This window comes from Carcharodon carcharias, chromosome 5 (assembly GCF_017639515.1).
Source record: "Carcharodon carcharias isolate sCarCar2 chromosome 5, sCarCar2.pri, whole genome shotgun sequence".
Lineage (NCBI taxonomy): Eukaryota > Metazoa > Chordata > Chondrichthyes > Lamniformes > Lamnidae > Carcharodon > Carcharodon carcharias.
This window is the reverse complement of record NC_054471.1, coordinates 62,211,065-62,232,005: the sequence shown is the minus strand read 5'-3', so window position 1 is coordinate 62,232,005 and position 20,941 is coordinate 62,211,065. Positions and strand designations below refer to the sequence as shown.

The following is a 20,941-nucleotide window of genomic DNA, read 5'->3' as shown; positions in this document are numbered from 1 at the left end:
AGTACAATCATTTGAAGCCAACGTGGATTTAGGAAGTGAGGTTGTGTCCAATTCAGAGTCACAGAATTTTTACAGCACCAAAGGTTATTCAGCCCATCGTGTCTACACCAGTTCTCCAAATGAGCAATTCATTTAGTGCAATTCCCCCATCTTCTCCCATAACCTTGCAGATTCCTTTTCAGATAACAGTCAAATTCCCTTTTGAACGCTTCGATTGAACCTGCCTTCACTACAGCCTCAAGCAGTGCATTCCAGATCTTAACCACACTGTATGAAAAACTTGTTTCTCATATTGTTTTTTGCTTCTTTTGCAAATTACTTTAAATCTGTGACCACAAATTCTTGACCCTTTCATGAGTGGGAACAGTTTCTCTCTATCTACCCTGTCTAGACCTCTATCAAATCTCCTCTGAGCCTCTTCTTCTCCAAAGAAAACACTCCCAACTTCCTCATTCTATTTGCATAACTGAAGTTCCTCATCCCTGGAACCATTCTCGTGAATCTTTTCTACATTGGCTCCAATGCCTTCATATCTTTCCTAAAGTGTGGCGCTCAGACCTCTTCAAAGAACTCCAACAAGTTAGTTAAAAACAATTTTCCTTTAAGAAATCCATGCTGGCTTTCTTTAATTAACTCGCATTTGCCGATGTGGCTGGTAATATTGCCCTGGATTATTGTTTCTAAACTAAATTGTTTTAGATTTTTGATGCTGCGGCAATCAATGTGTGACAGTAGATATATAAACATCTGGTCTTTCAGAAAAAGTTTGATGAGGTAATTCACAAGAGTCTTCTGAATAAAGCAAGGCTCATAGGAGCCAACGTTAAGTTACAAATTCATGAAATGGCAAGGCAAGAATAAGTAGAAATCAATCTTCAATGTAATTTATTAATTGGGTAGCAGTAATATTAGGAACAGATCATTCCTTGATCCTGAAACTACTGCTGTTCATATTAAATAATGACTTTCCCATGAGTATTGTAAACAAATTACATCAATTTGTGTAGGAAAGGAGAATTTTTTAATTTGGATATAGTTCAAAGACATCTACAGAGACTTAGTCACTGGGTAAATAAAAGGTAGGAGAGATTTGATACTGAGATTTGTAGTGTTCTGCATACCAATGCTATAACATTAGCAATTTAGTTGAACATGGAAAAAGAATAGCTGCTTAAACATGTTAAATCCAGGTGTGATGTTGAGTAATTTGAAATATTATGACACCGTACGACAGCGATGGCCAAGATGATAGCGTTTTAGTGTATGAGCTATTGCACAAATCCAAGTACTTGCAAAGGATACCATCAGTTTATAAAATATTCGTTAAATGACAAATATATTAAAAAAGGGTATTAAAGAGCACAACACAAAAAAGCAGGAATGATTCATATTCTTATATCACTGAACAATGGAAAGGTCAAGAGAAACTCCATCTGTCAAGAACATTGCACATAGTTACTGCAATGATACTTTCAGAAAATACAGTACAGGAAGGAGCAGTGAAATGGGCTTTAACTACCCGCTGAGGTACTTACAGTTCAGACGGCAGCAGTAAAAAAATTATGTCAAAGGATGTCCCTATCTTAACAGCTGTCTCTGTTCAACAGCCATACTGTCAACACAAAAGCATTCCAGCTCTAGGAAATTTCGATATCCAAGTGAGTCCACTGGAGACTTTGTCAATGCCTTTCAGAATCATCACAACCCTTAACTTCCTAGCCACTGACTCCTTCCAGTCTGCTACAGGGGACATCTCCCTCATAACACAGTCTGCATTTTTTCGGTGTTTTAAGCTATTTATCAATGCCCTGTTCGCTAGGACTCACCATTCCTTGATCAATACTAAGGAATCATGACCCATCCATCCATTATGATTAAGTGCTCTTACTTTCATTAATATCTTTTGTTTTGACATGTCTTCACAGCATCTTGAACAGGCTAGTGGAATCCTCAAGCAAAGCCATATGTTGGCTTTGAGAGTCAGAGACAAATCATGTGACTCACCAAATGGGCAACACCAATTCAATTCTCAATCCCACTCACACCATGTCCTCTCTGTCTTGGCCTCCTAATACTGTTTCAATGAAGTAAGCACAAGGTACTAGACGTTTTACAACCTTCTGGCCTTAACAGAGATTAACAACTGCAAGCCTTAAGCACCGTTCCATTTTCTTTCAGACTTCATTCCTGGGCCATGTCAGACTTCTCATCTGTCATATTTTCCCCATGCTTCCCTGCTCTGCTACTATGGTGTAATCGTTTACACCCAGTTTGGACACATCTTCTATTTCTATACTTGCCTCATTGTCACTTCATTTTGCTTTGCACCATCACATTAGTCCTTAATTTACTCCCACCATCCATACATTCATCGACCCCTTCTTTTGTCCTTTTTCTATCCTTTTTCCCCCGGCTTTATAATTGTTTAAAAGCCGTTAATCTCAAACATCATTCAGTTCTGATGAAAATCATCAACCTGAAACATTAACTCTGTTTCCCTCTGCTATTAGAATGTTTTAAAAGCTTTTAACCTTTATATGCTATTTCTTACAATTTGTATTCCTAAATGCACCAAGTATATACTGTTAAAAAACGCTAATTCATATAACTTGCAGCATATTTTATCCTGTCATAAAATACTTGCACTTATTTCTTTATTTCAACTTACTCAATTTTGATTGCCTCACTTTAGCGTTTGTGCAACAGATATAGAGAGAAATAGAACCAAAGCACAAAAGGCTTCCAAAATAACAGACACAGAATGAAGGAGACACTTACAAAAAAAAATAGTAAAAAAGACACACACAAAAGAGGAGATGGTTTATCCTGAAATAAAGCTCAAGATTAACCATTTCGATTCCATGTATATTTCACAGGCTTCTAAATTGTCTTCTGATCACCTTCTTTAAGGACCGAATATTCATGTATTTTTGGACTTTCCCTGAGAATTTAGTCCTCCAACACACAGGAAATCAGGTTCTTTGTCCTTTTCTGAATTACTTTAAGGTTCTGATGTGTCTGGTGTGCTTCAATGGCCAGAAAAGACCACAGTATTCAAGGTGTTGCCTAACCAGAGAATGCCTAAAGTCCCATACTCTGTGGATTTAGTAATACATCTCAGTAAATTGCTTTTTGTTGTTTATTGCTCTACAATAAATTGACAGGATTAAATCTTCTATCACTCCAGATGTCTGTCTCTTCCAAAGATAGTTCTCCACCATTTATTTCGTAAGTGTTTTATTTTTTCTTCCAGACTGTAATAATTTTACAATTACCTGTACTGACATTCATCCACTATTAGTAAATTTTCCAGGGTGTTGTCCAGTCAGTTGATGAATACAAGTTTTATTTTTGACACAAGGTGGCAATGGAGTTGGGAGGCATCAAAAGTTCTCTCCAAAAAGCCAACTAGTGAATAAGGTCTGCATGCTATATCTTAACTGCTGACAAAGCAAAATTGAATGGAAATTTTGACATAACAATTTATAATGGTAAACATCGACAGCAAAGTGCGACCAAACTAAGCGACAAGAAGAAGAAAGACTTGTGTACGAGAACTGAATGCCATATTTATATTTTTAAATAATACACAAGATTGTTCCCCAGTTATGCAACTTGTGTCTAGATTTTTTCTGTAATTTATTGGCTGCTTCATCAGGCTCAACTTTCCTCCAAATACTAGAGGCCACTGTACCGATCCCATGGATACTCCACTCAGTAGATCTCCACCTGACTAGTACCTACTACTTTCTTTCAGCCAGTTGCATATCCATCTGCAAGTTCTAAATCAGATCCCTCTGCTTAACGTTTGCATAGCAACTTTTCATATGGGACTTTTCATTTTATGAAAGCTCAAGCACACTGAATGTGCAACATGTACATTCCTCAAACAAATTGGTCAGAGATTCTCAGTGCTAGTCAAGGATGGGGAACAAGTAAGCTTTATTAACAATCAGATTTATTGAATTACAAACATAATTTTCTTAAACATACAATGAACAACCCATACTGTGACACACACTAGAATATTTAACTTGGAAAGACAATTTTACACTGCTTAGAGTTTTTTAGTTCTTTTGCCCTGGTAATATAAATGTCACCTTACTTAACATAGCATCTCCATTTCTGCTTTTCAAAACCACTAATTCTTAAAAGATATGATTTTATATTACACACAATAGACAAAGCCTCTTGCTTCAATAAATAAAATATACAAATACCAACCTGAGTTCCCCAGGCAACAAGTGTTACATCATTTCCCTCCTGCAGGACCTCTGCTTGCGAAAGAGGGATTTGATAGGCTTCTACAGGAACTTGCTCCACTAAGCAAATGCAATAAAAAAAACAAAATGTATTAGTTTGTATACCATAATAAAAACAGAAAATGCCACAAATACTCAGCACATCAAAGACCATAGATCTGAAAGGTTAACTCTGTTTCTCTCCACGGATGCTATCTGGCCTGCTGAGTATTTCCAGCATTTTGTTTTAATTTCAGATTTCCAGCATTCGCAGTATTTTGTTTTAGTATTAGTTTGGATACCGTTCACCAATGTGATCAGCACTTTATAATTAAGGTTATGGAATCATTCGTACTTGAAGATAATAAATTTATTCTACCACGTAGCAAATTAAGAATCACAGCCCACTAACAGAAATATCTAAACAATTTGTATATTCTGTAAGAATGAAACTTCGTTGTAGCCTCTCCAGTTCGGAATACTTATGGCCAAGTAATTTCTGGATTTTGGAATTTTATAGATTATAGAATGATGAACTACACAGAAGTAATGCATATGTATTTCTTCCGTGCCCTACCAATATTGGCAAGAATCATGGGTTTAAAGAAGAACATTTGGTCCTATCCAGGGCTCATGGGGCTGCCAATGGGGTCATTTAAAAAGAATGTATGCTGGCAAGTCAAAAATTGATTGCATCAATTTTACCCACTCTAGAGATCAGGGAATACATTTACAGTTATATTGATCTTAATTTGGTAAATATAGGTAAGCTACAGGACCTCTGCTGTTTAAAATGTAGCAGCCTGAAAAAAAATCTTTAGTAGCTAAGGGCCACTAGCTACTATGGATTACAAACAGTGCATTAAGCAAACACAACTTTTGAGTTATGTTTAATATTTTAATACTGCATTTGATACCTGCCGAGTTTGCTCCAAAACTGTACTTCCAAAAATACTGTGTCCCACATTAAGAAGTTATATGCCCATAATCTTTACTTTTCCATGCCTTTACAACTTGTAGTAGTGCCGGAACAGACAAGTGGCGAGTCCATGAATTGCTTTGTTTGCTCAAAAAATTTCCAGATAACTGGTGTTTCCAAACAATTGATTTCCGTATTGGAGACATTACAGTGTACTCAGTAAATTTACAATGACAATAACAACATTTTTCCTTAAGCCACATCTTTATTTTGCTATTCAATATGTGCCGGCCAAGCCTTCAGAACTTTCATGACACATGGGTTAATTGACAAAGTTCACAATGTTTTGGAGAAACCGTCTGCTCAGTTTAGCAGCAAAACCTGAACAGAAGCAATCCAAGATTATAAAGCATATTTATATTTTTTTAAAGGCACTTCTGAGTGAAACAACACAGGCGATGCATTTTTATTTTTGAATTAAACAATCCTATTTATAACACCTTTTTACGAATGCTCACAACTATAATAAGAAGTGTTCTCCTGGTTCTCAAAATGTCTACATTTACTGCATGAAATGAATGCAGGTTCCACTAGCCGGGAAGACGGATTAAGTGAACATTCGATCTAAGGGGTTAGATGCAAGTGACTTCTTTAGTAAACGGCTACTTGAATGAACCATTCAAGCAAAATCACTGGGGATTTCATTTGTGGCAAAATCTCGCTCCTGCTGGTGCTAGCTCAGGATGATCCCGGAGGTATTCACAACTTTTATTTTAAAAAAGCTCCTCATATACAGAGCAGCATTAACTTTATATAGGCACTGGATTTTCTGTTGAGTGTTCTCCATTACCTCTTCCTTTGTACAAATGAAAGTACATTTTCTGTAAACATTCTTTTTTAAAATTTGTTCATGGAAAATGGGTGTCGCTAGCTAGGCCAGCATTTATTGCCCATCCCTAATTGTCCTTGTTCAGAGGGCATTTTAAGAGTCAACCACATTGCTGTGGGTCTGGAGTCACATGTAGGCCAGACCAGGTAAGGCCAGATTTCCTTCCCTAAAGGACATTAGTGAACCAGATGGGTTTTTACAACAATTGACAATGGTTTCATGATCATTAGGCTTTTAATTCCAGGGTTTTACTGGATTCAAATTTCACCGTCTGCATTGGTGGGATTTGAACCTGGGTCCCCAGAGCATTACCCTGGTCTCTGGAATACTAGTCCAATGACAATACCACTATGCCTCCTCTTTATTCTAGAGAATGCATTGGACACCGTTCGCATTTTCTGTCAATTCAGATAAAAAATATAACACTTCTATACCACTTCAAACTACTCTTCAAATTTTGTTTCAAAGTTAAATAAGTACAAACAAAATTATTCATAAAAGCAAAAAGATAAGCAATATATTATACAGCACAAACAACAATTCACATTACAAATTGATTGATTGGTCAGCTATCTGGAATGAGCAATGATGTCAGGGTTCACAAGTATGTGGAATTGCCAACTGTGAAATTCAACTTTGAAAATATGGTAGGTGAAATATCCCATGATCAGCCTTCTCTCAGAGATAGCACAAAGTTCATCTCCAGTAAATCTCCTCAATGGATTCAGAAATTGGCAGAAAGTGAGTATGAGCTGACAGCCACAGTGCAATTGGCTGGTGTTTCAGATACTGGATTACCCTCCACTTAGAGAAGCCATGCTACATGCAACTCAACAGGCTGCTACCACAATTGCTCTTTCCACTCTTACAGGATTTTATCAAAGATTGAAGCTTTGATCAAACAGAAGGACTAGGAAAAACACATCATATAAGAAGAATTATGAGCATAAGTGTTAGGAAACTGGAATATGCAGAAAGAGGGGAATACCTTCAATTTTTTTAATGTATGGATACACATGGGGTTGAATTTGATAAGAGGGCATATTGCTCACCGACCCCAGAAAAAATATCATGCACCAGCCAACCCAAATTAAACAGGGCCGCCCTGCAGCAATAACATGTTGTGGGTGGCATGAATGAGGCGAGAGTGGGACTTTTAACTCTTACGCGATTGACTAGCAGCTGTAGTAGTCCCAGCAGCGACAGACTTCAGTAGAGGGCACTGCTGGGACTGCAAGCAGATGCATAGATGACGAGGGCGTGGCCACCAGAGAGGCATAAATCTGGGGTTTTGGATAGTGAAGGATCGGGGAACCAAGGAAGGAGAGCGAGAGGGGTGGGGGGCAGGTTTTGGAGGATAGGCAGGGAGAAATAAAGGGGGTATCATCTTGATGGGTAAACCCCAATGCATACAGGGCACTCCCAAAAGTTGTATAACCCCTTCCTGAATTTTAAGCAGTCTGCTTAAAAAAACTGCCTGCCCAGTCCTGCCCACACCAACTGTATTATGGCGTGGGCAGCATATTATTCAGATCAATTGGCTTGGTAACAAGCTTAATTGACCAATAATTATTCATTTTAAAAATGGAGGGTGGGCTGCTGATTTCAGCACCAGCCCACCTACTGCATTAAGAGGGGCAGCTCGGCATTGGGCAGGAAGGTGGTCAGTTTACCACCCCTCGCATTGTAAGTGCCCCTCTGCACCCCACCGAAAACATGCCCAGTGGGGGCCTGTAAAATCCAGCCCATTTTGTGGGTGTTAGAAAGATTCTTACCAATGCTATGGAACAAGGCCAAGGCAAATCAGTTTGAATGGGTGGAAAGTGTGCTTTCTTCATGAGGGACAGAATGTGTACATTTTTATTATTAACTCAACCGCACAGTGTAAAAGTTATCATTCACTGAAACTAACTGGCAATGAATGCTTCACTTCAGTGGCCATGAATATCAGTGCTAAATTGATGGTCTCCTACCCTTCCTAGAAGCCATTAGGTTTCTAGTCATTCTGCACCACCTGAACACTGATATCACTTTGGATTACGAAGCTGTGCAGTACAAAACACATGGTGGTCCCCTTAATCCAAACGTACAGGATCAGCACTGCTAAGCAGTCCAAAAACTTGCATTTATATTATGTCTTGAACATAATAAAGAGTGCACGGCACTTCATAGAAGCATTAAGAGACAAAATTTGACATTGAACTATTAGGTCAAGTGAAAAAAAGCTTGGTCAAAACAGTAGGTTTGACATGTCTTAAATGAGGAGAAAGGGCAGGTTTAGAGAGGTAGCTCCTGAAGCAGAACAGTTGTTAAATGGGCTCCATTTGCAAAACTCAACACTTGAGGAAATTTTACCACTAAGAAAGGTCTTGAACCCAAACCTGGTGCTTGGTCCCTTCCTATTGGAAACATATGAAGATGCTGCCCCGACAAGCATGGTGGCACACCTGTGAACAAAGCATGTGTTGATGCCCTCCCCTGCTGTGGGCCTGAAAACCATTTGAGCTTTAAAACCACAGGTAGTCCCTTTTTATTCCTGAAAATGTTCTGCAGAACAGCCTGCAGCATAATCCTCCATCAAGATACCTCTGGTGACAAAAACATCCCCTTAGACAACCCCAAATTACGCAGATCTTGCCAATTCAATCAGTTCCTGGATACAAGAATAAATGTAGCCTCTTGAAGGGTTCTATATTCAGGTCAATTGGAACAGCCAAACAGAATTCCATTCTCCCAGCTTCCTTTGCTGCAGTTAGGACAAATATAGCTGCCCACTAATGTAACTTATTAACAGCATTTCTCCCTGCTGTAAAAATGACCTAAAATTGAACACTCACAAACATGAAAGATGACCAAAGTTGAAACTAAACAATGAGTAAATCACAGAAATCACAATTAAATCACTGCAATGCAAACCACAGCAAGTCAATTTATGAGGGACAAAAGTGAGCTTATCCAAAAGTCACAAGATCTCCTATGAGATATAAATTTCATACTTTTAGTGAAAGGTTTTACATGGATAAGTGAGGCCCACAAGTATTGTTGAAAAATCAGACAGGGAAAGAATGCAGTATATGAGATCAGAAACACGATTTTGCAACGCAGACATGCTGCTAAAAAGGAGCCACCTCATAAGGCACATTCTTTTCAGTGTCGACTCACTAGGTTTGTCCTCCACTATTTTAAGAAAAATTAAAGTGCACAAGCATAATAAAATAAATGTTGCTTCCAGTTTTCAGGCAATAAGCAGTCAAAATATTTTGTAGAATTTTTCATATAATCAGTCACTCAAGAGGCTGTGAAGTAGATCTGAGATGGTAATGATATTGAATGTCAAGGGAAGGTGGTTAGTAAGCTGCCTGTTGGGAGAATGGTCATTGCTTGGCACTTGTGTGATGCAAATATAACTTGCCATTTATCAGCCAAAGTCTGAATATTATCCATGTCTTGCTGCATTCATTATCTGAGGAATTGAGTATGCAGCTGAACACTGTGCAATAGGCAGCAACAGCCCTAATACTGACCTTATAATGCAGGGCAGGTCATTAATGAAACAGCTGTAGAGAGTTGGGCCAAAAACACTGCTGCTCCAAGGAATTCCTGCAGCAATGATGTCTGGCTGAAATGACTGGCCTCTTACAATCATAAGCATCTTCCTAGGTGTGACTCCAGCTAATGGCTCCTCATTTAATTGAATACTGCCTTGATACCAAGGGCAGTCACTCTCACCTCTGGAATTCAGTTCATGTCCATATTTGGACTTAGGCTGTAATTAAGTTTAGACTGGGTGATCCTGTTACCCAGACTGAGCAGGTTATTGGTGAGTAAGTACCATTTGATAGCACCGTTGATGACATCTGCTGATGATGATTACAAGTAGATCGATGGGACAATAAGCGATTTGTCCTGCTATTTTTGTGGACAGGGCATTCCAATTGAATTTATCACATTGGTGAACAATGCCAGTGATTTAGCTGCAGTGAAATAACTTGGCAAGTTCTGGAGCACAAGTCCTCAGCACTACAGCTAGAATGTTATGTGGACCTGTAGCCCTGAAGGTGACGTTATATGGAGGAATCAAATTAGCTAAAGACTGGCATCTATGGTGCAGTGGACCTCAGGAGGAGGCCAAGAAGTATCATCCAGTCAGCACTTCTGACTTGTTTTTTGAACTCATGATGGGCTCCACCTCATTGAGGGTGGGGATGTTCTTGAAGCAGCCTCCTCCTATTAGTTGTTTAATTGTCCACCAGCAATCATGATTGGACGTGACAGGGCTGCAGGGCTTTGATTGAGCCTTGGCCGCGGAATCACATAACTCACTCTATTCCATGCTGCATCCACTTTTTAGCGTGTTGTTGCTTCACTACGGTAAGGAATTGAGTAGTGGTAGTTTCTTTAGAACTATAATTTAACTATAACTAATTGCATTAGCCAGTGCTTTCACAGTGGAGGCTAGAGATCTGGAGGAACATAACAAATCAAGATTGATATTGAGCTGCCTATAGATGGTTCTCAACACTGAGTGGAACAATACAAAACGCTGAAACATTACTAGCGTTCTTTGAAAGTAATTTCGCTCAAAACTTTCTGAATCCCATTTTGGGTGTCAGGGTGGGAAGAAAGGGTAGGACATTAGTAATCGAATGAAAGCACCTGGAAATGTAGAGTGTGTCTCAACCTGAACTCATCCCAATGACTTTCCCAGCATCAGTTTACAATCTTAATTCTGGCAGGCTCATGGTGTTGATTTTTTCAGGATCTGATTAATTCTATGGGATGGGAAAAGGAGGAGGGAGAAAATGACTGCTGCTGCAAGGTTCTTCACACCCATATCTGGATGTGCATTTATAGTGTCAAGCAGAAGCATCCCTGAAAGATTGATATGGATGTAGAAACGGGCAAAAACTGAGCAATTCAAGTTCCTGCCTGATTTTCCATCCTGGCCTACTCAAGAAAAATACCATGATTTAGGCAGACATTCTCTTAACGCCTTCACCAGCACTGATACAAAATTGGTTTTAAAAATTTTATGAAACAAGAATTTCTTATATTACTTCTGTAACCTGGACACATTAACCTAAAAAGCTGTTGAAAAAAAACTGAACATCACAAAGCATTACTTTATAAATATATAATTCATCATTAACTATTTGGCATTCCTAAAGCATGCAACACTGCCACCACCTGTTAACAATATGAATAGTCCCTGGAAAATAGAACTATCACAGACATGCTTTGTATGTGACATGAGGTACTCAAACAGATTTCAATAAGTCGCGGGCGTTGATAACTACTCCTAAAATACTCCTTAAATATTATAAATTGCTGGTATGTTCACCCATCCGTAGCTCAATTTTGAGTATTTTGTTGCCTGACATTCTACATATCTAGCATACTCGCTGAAGACTTCAGACAGTGATGGAGCTCCACATGCTTCCAATTCCCCTTTATATGTGGCTTTTCTGTAAAATATTGTGCATAAAGCACAATTAACATACTGGGAAATTTGTGTATTTTTCCATTAGTCATTGAGGAATTTACGGACCAGGAGGAGCCCATCAAATCCCATGCCAGCTCCCTGCAAAGCAAGCCAGCCAGTTCCATTCCCCCACTCAGTCCCCATAATGCTGCAAGTTTATTTCCCTTTAGGTGCCCATCCAACTTCTTTTTGATATTGTTGATTGTTTCCGCATCCACTACCCTCGTGGGAGTGGGTTCCAGGTCATTATCACTCGCAAATATAATAAAGTTTTTCCTTTAAATCCCCCTGCATCTTTTGCCCAAAATCTTAAATCTATGTAAGGAGTTTGCAGACAGATATGGACAAGTTGAGTGAGTGGGCAAAAATCTGGCAGATGGAGTATATTGTGGGAAAATATGAAGTTGTTCACTTTGGCAGGAAGAACAAAATAGCACAGTATTATTTAAAAGGAGAACGACTGCAGAATTCTGAGGTGCGGGGGGATGCAGGTGTTCTCATGCACAAGTCACAAAAAGTTAGTATGCAGGTACAGCATGTAATCAAAAAGGTTAATGGAATACTATCCTTTATTACAAGAGGAATTGAACATAAAAGTAAAGATGTTATGCTTCAGTCATACAGGGCATTGGTGCATCTCGAATATTGCATGCAGTTTTGGTCTCCTTATTAAAGGAAGGATGTAAATGCATTGAAACAGTTCAGAGGTTTACTAGATTGATACCTGGAATGAACAGGTTGTCTATGAGGATAGGTTGGACAAGGGGTGACTTGATTGAAGTATACAAAATCCTGAATGGTCTTGACAAGGTGGACATGGAAAGGATGTTTCCTTTTGTGGGTGAGTCTAGAACCAGGGAGCACTGGTTTAAAATTAGGGGTCACCCTTATAGGACAGAGATGAAAATTTTTTTTCTCTCAGAGAATTGTACGACTTTGGAACCCTCTGTCTCAGAAGGCAGTGGAGGCAGGGTCACTGAATAATTTTAAGGCAGTGGTAGATAGATTCTTGTTAGGCAAGGGAATCAAAGGCTATCACGCGTAGATGGGAATATGGAACTCGAAACACAAACAGTTCAGCTATGATCTTATTGAATAGCAGAGCAAGCTCAAGGGGCCGAATGGCTGACTTCTGCTCCCTTTCCATCTCCTCACCGCCTCCCTTTTCATATGTTCGCCACCTCCAGTCCAAAACATAACTATCTACCACAATTCACTGCTTTCTGTCCTTAAACCAATTTTTTAATCCAATTTACAATGGCCTTCCTATTCCATTAACCTTAATTTTGTTAATCAGCGTTTCATATGGTACCTTGTCAAAGGCTTTCTTAATATTCAAATAGACAAGATCCACTGTGTTTCCTTCATCAACGTTCTCTGTTACTTCATCAAAAAATTCAAGTAGATTAGTCAAGCATGATCTTTTTTTATTCATTCATGAGATGTGGGCTTCACTGGCTGGGCCAGCATTTACTGCCCATCCCTTGTTGCCCGTGAGAAGATGGTGGTAAGCTGCCTTCTTGAACCACTGCAGTCCATATAGTGTAGGTACACCCACAGTTCTTTTAGGAACGGAGTTCCAGGATTTTGACCCAGCGACAGTGAAGGAACGGCGACATATTTCCAAGTCAGGACGGTGAGTGACTTGGAGAGAAACTTCCAGGTGGTGGTGTTCCCATCTATTTGCTGCCCTTGTCCTTCTAGGTGGTAGCGGTCGTGGGTTTGGAAGGTGCTGTCCAAGGAGCCTTGGCGAATTCCTGCAGTGCATCTTGTAGATGGGTACACACTGCTGCTACTGTGAGTCAGTGGTGGAGGAAGTGAATGTTTGTGGGTGTGGTGCCAATCAAGCGGACTGCTTTATCCTGGATGGTGTCCAGCTTCTTCAGTGTTGTCGGAGCTGCATTCATCCAGGCAAGTGGGGCGTATTCAATCACATTCCTGACTTATGCCTTGTAGATTGTGGACAGCCTTTGGGGAATCAGGAGGCGAGTTACTCGTCGCACAATTCCTAGCCTCTGACCTGCTCTTGTAGCCAAAATATTTGTGCATTTACATACATGCGCTGTAATCCTGTCTTTGCAGTCCTCTTAGTATTTCTTAGCCCATCCCTATTTAATATGGTCCTAATTCCTTCTCTAATACTATTCAACACTCACTTTATGCCCCTTATTTTTCTTTTTTACTTCTATATGATGGTGCCCATCCCCTGCCAACTTACTTTAAATCCTGCCTAACCATACTGGTCAACTTTCCCACAAGGGGATTGGTCCCAGTCCTGTTGAGGTGCAACCTGTCCCTTTTGAATAGATACCTTTTGTCCGAGAACTTGACCCGATGCCTCAAGTCCTCCCTCCTGCAACTTTCCTAAAGACATGCGTTGATCCTCCCTATCTTCCATTTTCAGCGCATGGCACTATTACTCCCCTCGAAGATCTACTTTTTAACTTCCTGCCTAGCTCCTAAGAATCTGACCTTAGGATCTCAATATCTGCTCTCTATATTGTTGGTGCCAACGTGCAACTATTCTACCATCATTATTTCTTTTTGTCTTGTGAAAACTGGTCACCTATTAATAAAATTCCACTACCAATCAGTTTTTGATCTTAATTTTGTAGCAAACATCTTTTGATGTCAAGCATTCACAGGTTACTTAACTGCTAGATCTTAACATTGCTTTTTTTCCCTCCTTGTTAACATTCTCGTTATGGGGAGGGACAGGGAAGACATCGTTTTCAAAGCAATATTCTATTCCACGTGGATAAATAATGAACTATTATTTTATAGAATATTTTTGTAGAATTCTACAATTTATCTCTAACATTTTAAATGGGCATATTTAAATTAATTAAAATATATATAGTATCAATTGTAAAATATGGAAATATAGGCATTTTGGTTTACATAAATCAGACTCTGAATATTATGTTTCCATGAACAAACTTTGCAAATGAATGTCTGAAACCAATTAAGAGTCAGGTCAATCTGTGGGTTTAGACCAATCAAAGTTCATCTACCAAAAAATGGAGGTTCTTTATGTATTTTAACACCATGTGGTTAGAACTGGCATGATTCCTGCAGATCTATAAAACTTATATTTATGAGTCAGAGGAACAGAATGTACCACTTCAGGATTGTAACTGCTGCAGCTAAGGAAAATACCCACTCTGTCACAACAGCAACCAGTAGCAGCTTTTATTTCACACACAGTTGGAATAGGCTTCCACGGTAGTCTGGAAACTGAATGTTCAGAAATGCCAGGACAATTTACAGTTCTACTAAGATTATTCTTTAGCAGAAAATACTAGCTCTCACATAAATTATTCTTCTCAATTTCTAGAAGCTCATCAATTTTATCCTTTCTTGTAATAGCCCATTTATAGCGCAGAACTGCTTCCAGTGAAAATTGTACCTTAACATGATACAGCTGTTCACATTTTAAATTTTCCCATATATTCTCCGGGCCTGGATTGAGGACCTGTTTCAACATTGCAATCCTACATACATCAGATTCATGTCACAAAAAGACCTCCAAGGTGCACTCCAGGACCTCCCCATGTCACACAAACCTGACTGGGGCATAGACCATAAGACATAGGAGCAGAAATTAGGCCATTCGGCCCATCGAGTCTGCTCCGCCATTCAATCATGGCTGATAAGTTTCTCAACCCCATTCTCCCGCCCTCTCCCCATAACCTTTGATCCCCTTACCAATCAAGAACCTATCTATCTCGGTCTTAAATACACTCAATGACCTGGCCTCCACAGCCTTCTGTGGCAATGAATTCCATAGATTCACCACTCTCTGGCTAAAGAAGTTTCTCCTCATCTCTGTTCTAAAAGGTCTTCCCTTTACTCTGAGGCTGTGCCCTCGGGTCCTAGTCTCTCCTACTAATGGAAACATCTTCCCCATGTCCACTCTATCCAGGCCTTTCAGTATTCTGTAAGTTTCAATCAGATCCCTTTACACTGCTGTTCCTTCATTACTGCTGGAATTTCATATCTGATACTATTGTGAGAGTAACTTCACAAGGACTGCAGTAGTGCAAGAAGTCGTCTCACCACCACCTTAACAGCACAACTAGAGATGGGCAATAAATGAAGCCTTAGCATCACTCACATCCAGAGGGCAGGTATTTTTGTTAATAATATTTACACACACATATAAATGCATAAATGCACACATGCACTTACATGTTAATGCATCAACACATGTATATCCTTGTACATCCAGCCACTTAAACATTCATATATGCACATGCATGCATAAGCACATACGCAGGTGCACACATAGATGCATTTACACATATACACATTTACATATATACTCACTCATAATTACAAATACGCAGATATATATTATACATATGCACATGCTTGCAAATATACATACAAACAAACTCAAGAATACCATTCAGCTCAAGATTTTTAGATCATGGCTGATCAGTACCTCAATTCCATTTACCCTTCATTTGCTCCATATCCTTTGATACCCTTACCCAATAATCTATCGATCCCATTCCAGGAGTAGAACACAAAAATTAAGGCTGATACTCTAATGAGTACTGAGTGCTACACTGTCGGAGGTAATTTTTTTCCAATGTGGCTTTAAATCTGATGTCCTGTCTTTCTGAAGAAGAGCAATGAAGTTACCCCAATGTCCTGGCCTACATTTATCCCTAAGTCAATATCTCAAAAACAGATTATTTAATTATCACATTGCTCTTTATGGGAACCTGCTGTCTGAAATTTAGCTGCCATTTTTTTCCTACAACAGCGGCAACTCTTCAAAAGTCCTTCATTGGTTGTAAAGCATTTTGGAATGTCCTATGGTCATGAAAGATACTACATAAATGCAAGTCTTTTCCAGTCTTGAAAATATTAATTAATCCAGCATTCATAGATCTTTTAATTAAGTTCTCCAAATTTCCACCATATTCCTTTCGTGAAAAAATGCTTCCCAATTTTTCTCCGAAATGGCCCAGCTCTAATTTTCAGTTTACGCCCTCTTGTTCATGATTCCCCCACCAAAGCAAATAGTTTCTATCTACCCTATTGAATCACAATCTTTTTACATACCTCAATTATTTTTCCACTTAATCTTTTAAATGCCATCTTTATGCGAGCTCTCCTCATAATTTAACACTTTAAGGCCTGATATCTTTCTGGCGATTCTATGCTGCACCCTTTCCTAGGCTCTATCCACTTCCATGAGGGTCAATACTGAAAATTGAACGTAGTACTTCAGATAAAGTCTGACCAATGCTCTGTAAAACTATCATTTCCTCACTTCTGCATTCCATTCCCCTTAAGACAAAGGTTAACATTCTATTTAACTTTTTGAATCTTTTTGTACCTGTGCATTAGTTTTTAGTGATTTGTGTACAAAGATACCTAAAATCCGTTTACTCCATCACGGCTCCTATAAAAAAAAATTCAATTGGTCTTTCTCAGATAAAGTGAATGACCTCACAACCCCACAGTGAACTCCCCTCTGCCATAGTTTTGTCCACTCAGTTAATCTGTCTATGTTCCTTTGTAACTTCCTGGTCCAACCCACATGGCTTGCTAAGTTGCCTAAATTTGTATCATCTACAAATTTGAATATAGAACTCTCTATTCCTTCTTCCAAGCACCAGCATATGTTGCGAAAAGCTGACACACAATACAAATTTCCTGGAGAACATTAGTTGTCACGTTCCAGTATTCAGAGAATGTACCCCTTATCCCCATGCTACTTCCTACCTCTCAGCCAATTACCAATGCATGTCACAAGATTACCTAAAATTGTCCACTGGCTGGAGTCATATCTAGAACAAAGTGCTATACTGCAGTGAATTTATCTTCCAAACAATCTTGAGCTCCAATTGCATACTTCTATTTTCATTGTCCCTGAAATCAGAAAACTGAATTTTCAATTAAAGGCTTTGTGCTGCTTGATTGTTCTTCCTCTCAGAAGACTTTTTTTCCTCCAGTGTTATACTTACACATCATAGAGTGCTTTCAAATCTTACTCAACATACAAGAAAGATCAAGTGCCAAAAAATATTTTCTTAATAATGTCGGGCTTTGAAAAGTACAACATAATAATACTGTGCTTAGTTGAACTAAAAACAGAAAGCCAACATAAAAACCAAAAGGATGACAAAACAGGAATGTCTTATTTGAAATCCAACATACAAAATTGTCTGGTTTTGACCTTTGCCAAATGCATTTGTATTTTCCAATGAATTAAAACACTGATTTTTTAAGCTTATATAGCCGTATTAATTCCAACAAAATTAATAAATGTAGTATGTGCTGCTTGATTATTCTTACATCAGAAACAAAGAAGACAATACACCTGGAAACTTACCAGCAGCTCTGTAAAGAATTTTAGGTTCAAAGAAGATACAAGGATTTTTGTCCCCTATGCATGATAGCAATAATCCCTTGGCCTGGATAGGGCTTCTTGGAATAACCACCTGTAACAAAAAAGTATTTTAAGATTTTCTCCCACATTAGTACAGTATGATCGACCTATCTATTAAGTTACCTTCCAGACATGTCTCCAGTAGTACTTCCGCTGACTTCTCATCTGAAGTGTTTTTTTCTCAGAATACCCATTGCTCGTTAATACATAGAAGCTGCATGTTGTTTCAGATTACAGTTTAATTAATGCCCATTTCACATGGTTGTCAGGCATTAATAAATTGCAGATTTAGAAAAACCTAATAGCAGAATACTATTAAAACTTGAAAAATATTTTTTGAAATCTAATTTCTAGCCAACTTGGATTAACATATTGCATAGTTATTACTTCTGCCACTGAAGGTCGGCGGAGGTAATATTTTCACCCCATTAGTCTGTTTGACTATAAACAACACACCTCAAAAACTAATGGACAGGCTTAAATGAAACTTAGTACACAGATTAGGGATGGCCAAAGGAAGAGCTGACTAGTTTTGACAAAGGTGCAGATTTGGATCTGGATCCTGGGATTTTTTTTGAAGGATCTGTTAACGTTGCGAGATAGGGCGAATTGATTTTTTTTTTTAAAGAATGTTTTGGGTTGTTATATTTAGAATGTTGTTGATCATTTAAGACTGTTGTGGATTGTCTCAGCTGTTGTGGAATTTGTCACAGCTGTCAAAATGTGAGCAGAGTTCTCAGAGCAGGTTGTTGGATATAGATTGGTTTGAAGCCTCATCGGTGAGATGGAAGTTCTTAACAAAAAGATTTATTTTTTCCACTTTGTGGTTACAGAGCATCAACCAGGCAGGACAAAGCCTCAAGGAAGAGCTGCGTAAATGTAATAACAGAGTTAACACAGTGTGGCGGAGGTATGTGTTCGATTGAATGCCTTCCTCACTTGTATGCATTATATTCTTATTCTAGGAAGAGCAGCTTTGTTTTCCATAAAATCTTAGTATGTGACCGGTACTAGGTTTATTCTTGTACAAATGGAGTTTGATAAGCTTGTTAGAGTCCCTTGAGGGTGTAACAAGCAGAAAAAGGGAACCAGTAGCTGTAGTGTATTTGGATTTCTAAAAGACATTCAATAAGATACCACGTAAAAAGGTTACTACACAAGATAAAAACTCATGGGGTAGAATTTTGCCATCAGCGGGCTGGGGGCGGGGCCCGCTCGCTGACGCGTAAAATGACACGGGATGATGTCGGGCGGAACCCCCAACGTCATCCCGCCCCATTTAAATTTTCAGGAAGGCAGGGGCGCAGCAAAATCAACTGCAGGCCAGCCGACCTGTCATTGGCCACTTGAGGCCATTGACAGGATCAATTAACCAATTAAAGGACCTGCCCATCCAACCTTAAGGCTGGCAGGCAGGCCAGGAGGCCCAGCGGCAAACAGAAAAAACATGAAACCTCATCCATCTGCGGGATGAGGTTTCATGTAGGGTTTTAAAAATTGTAATAAAGTTGTTCTGTAAATTATGAACATGTCCCAACTCATGTGACAATGTCACATAAGGGGACATGTAAGTAAATTTTTTTTTCTATTTTTAATATTTTTAAAAGTCCAGGCGATCTCCCTGAGGCTGCACTTAGCCTCAGGGAGATGTGCCCTCTTTCATGCGCATGCGCGAAAGAGTGCACTCTCGATTTCAGGGATTTCCCCCACCCATACAGGAGCGCATAGTGCTTCCCAGTGGATGTCACCCTGGCCGGGCCTTAATTGGCTAGCCCACGTAAAATGGCGGTGCGGCCCACTTCATTGGCGGCGATGGGCTCCGCGCCCACTGGAGATTGGGTCAGGCCCACCCACCTGACAGGCAGAAAATTCTGCCCATGGTGTTGGAGGTGATATATTGGCATGGATAAAGGATTGGCTAACTAACAGGAAACAAAGTCAGAATAAATGGGTCATTTTCAGGTTGGCAATTGTACTGAGTGAGGTGCCACAGAGATCACTGCAGGGTTCAACTATTTACGTTCTATATTAGTGTCATGAGAGTATAATAATTTTCATAATATTTTTCTAGTTTATTGTAAAGTAGGTTTATGGGGGTTGTGCTTTAGTGTGTGTGTGTGTGTGTGCGTGAGAGATTTAATTACATTTTATAGTTAAGCAGATTGCAAGTTGAAGTTATCAAAAAGAGTAAGGTGTAGAAGTGTCTTACTAATGAGTAAATATGTGTGCGGTCATGTAAGGTGTAAAGGGGTTTTGCATTTTTAGATAGATGAAGGAGGAATTGAATTTCAAAGAGGTTAATGAGAATAGTAGCAACATGAAAAGATTTATATTATTAGAAAGGTAAAGTCCCAAAGGCATGTGGGAACAATGGAATTTACATAATAAAGGATTTTGAGGCTGTGTGTTAGGGGAAGGCATTGTAAGATCTAACAGAATTGAGAAGCCTCCAGCATTTCTGCATAAATCTGCTGTCTACAGAAACCGAAGCTGAAGAGAGCCATTTTGAATTCCACTGTCAAGGTATTGTGTTAATTTGCTGCATCTGTTTAAAATCTAAAATCTATTTTTTGGACTGTTGCCTTAAAGGGGGTGTAATTGGGAGCTACGCTAATTAGGGATTTTAGGAGTTATTATAGCAGTAATTTGTAGATCTTGAAATCTCTGCTTTTGTTAAATATTTTAATTTAGTTTTTTTTTTAAATCTCTAAAGTCTTGGTGGATTTATTACTCTGTTATAACATAGCTGAGTTTTGCCTTTATTACTTCTGAATTCAGTGCACACATCTCGAAATAAATACAAATTGCAAAACTGTTGTAATAGCACGATCAAGTTTCCCTCATCGATTTGATCCGCCTAACACACATCATCAGCCACGTCAAAACAATTAGTGACTTGGATTACAGAACTGACAGTATTGTATCCAGATTTGGTAACAATTAAAATATAGGTAGGAAAGCAACTTGTGAGGATACAAAGAGTCTGCAAAGAAATATAGAT

General features: G+C 39.0%; 1 protein-coding gene across 5 annotated transcripts in view; it reads right to left on the bottom strand.

Annotated features, from left to right (window-relative positions):
* bckdhb (branched chain keto acid dehydrogenase E1 subunit beta) overlaps positions 1-20,941 on the bottom strand; it is a 358,392-nt gene that overhangs the window by 254,898 nt on the left and 82,553 nt on the right. For all 5 annotated transcript variants that reach the window (XR_005943144.1, XR_005943143.1, XM_041188861.1 and 2 more), the window contains 2 exons: positions 17,884-17,992; positions 4,225-4,322 (listed from right to left, as the gene is read on the bottom strand). Coding sequence is in view for 3 of the 5 variants with exons in the window: in XM_041188861.1 (XP_041044795.1) it covers positions 4,225-4,322; positions 17,884-17,992 (207 nt within the window). In the remaining 2 variants the exon portion in view is untranslated. The remainder of the gene's footprint in view (positions 1-4,224; positions 4,323-17,883; positions 17,993-20,941) is intronic.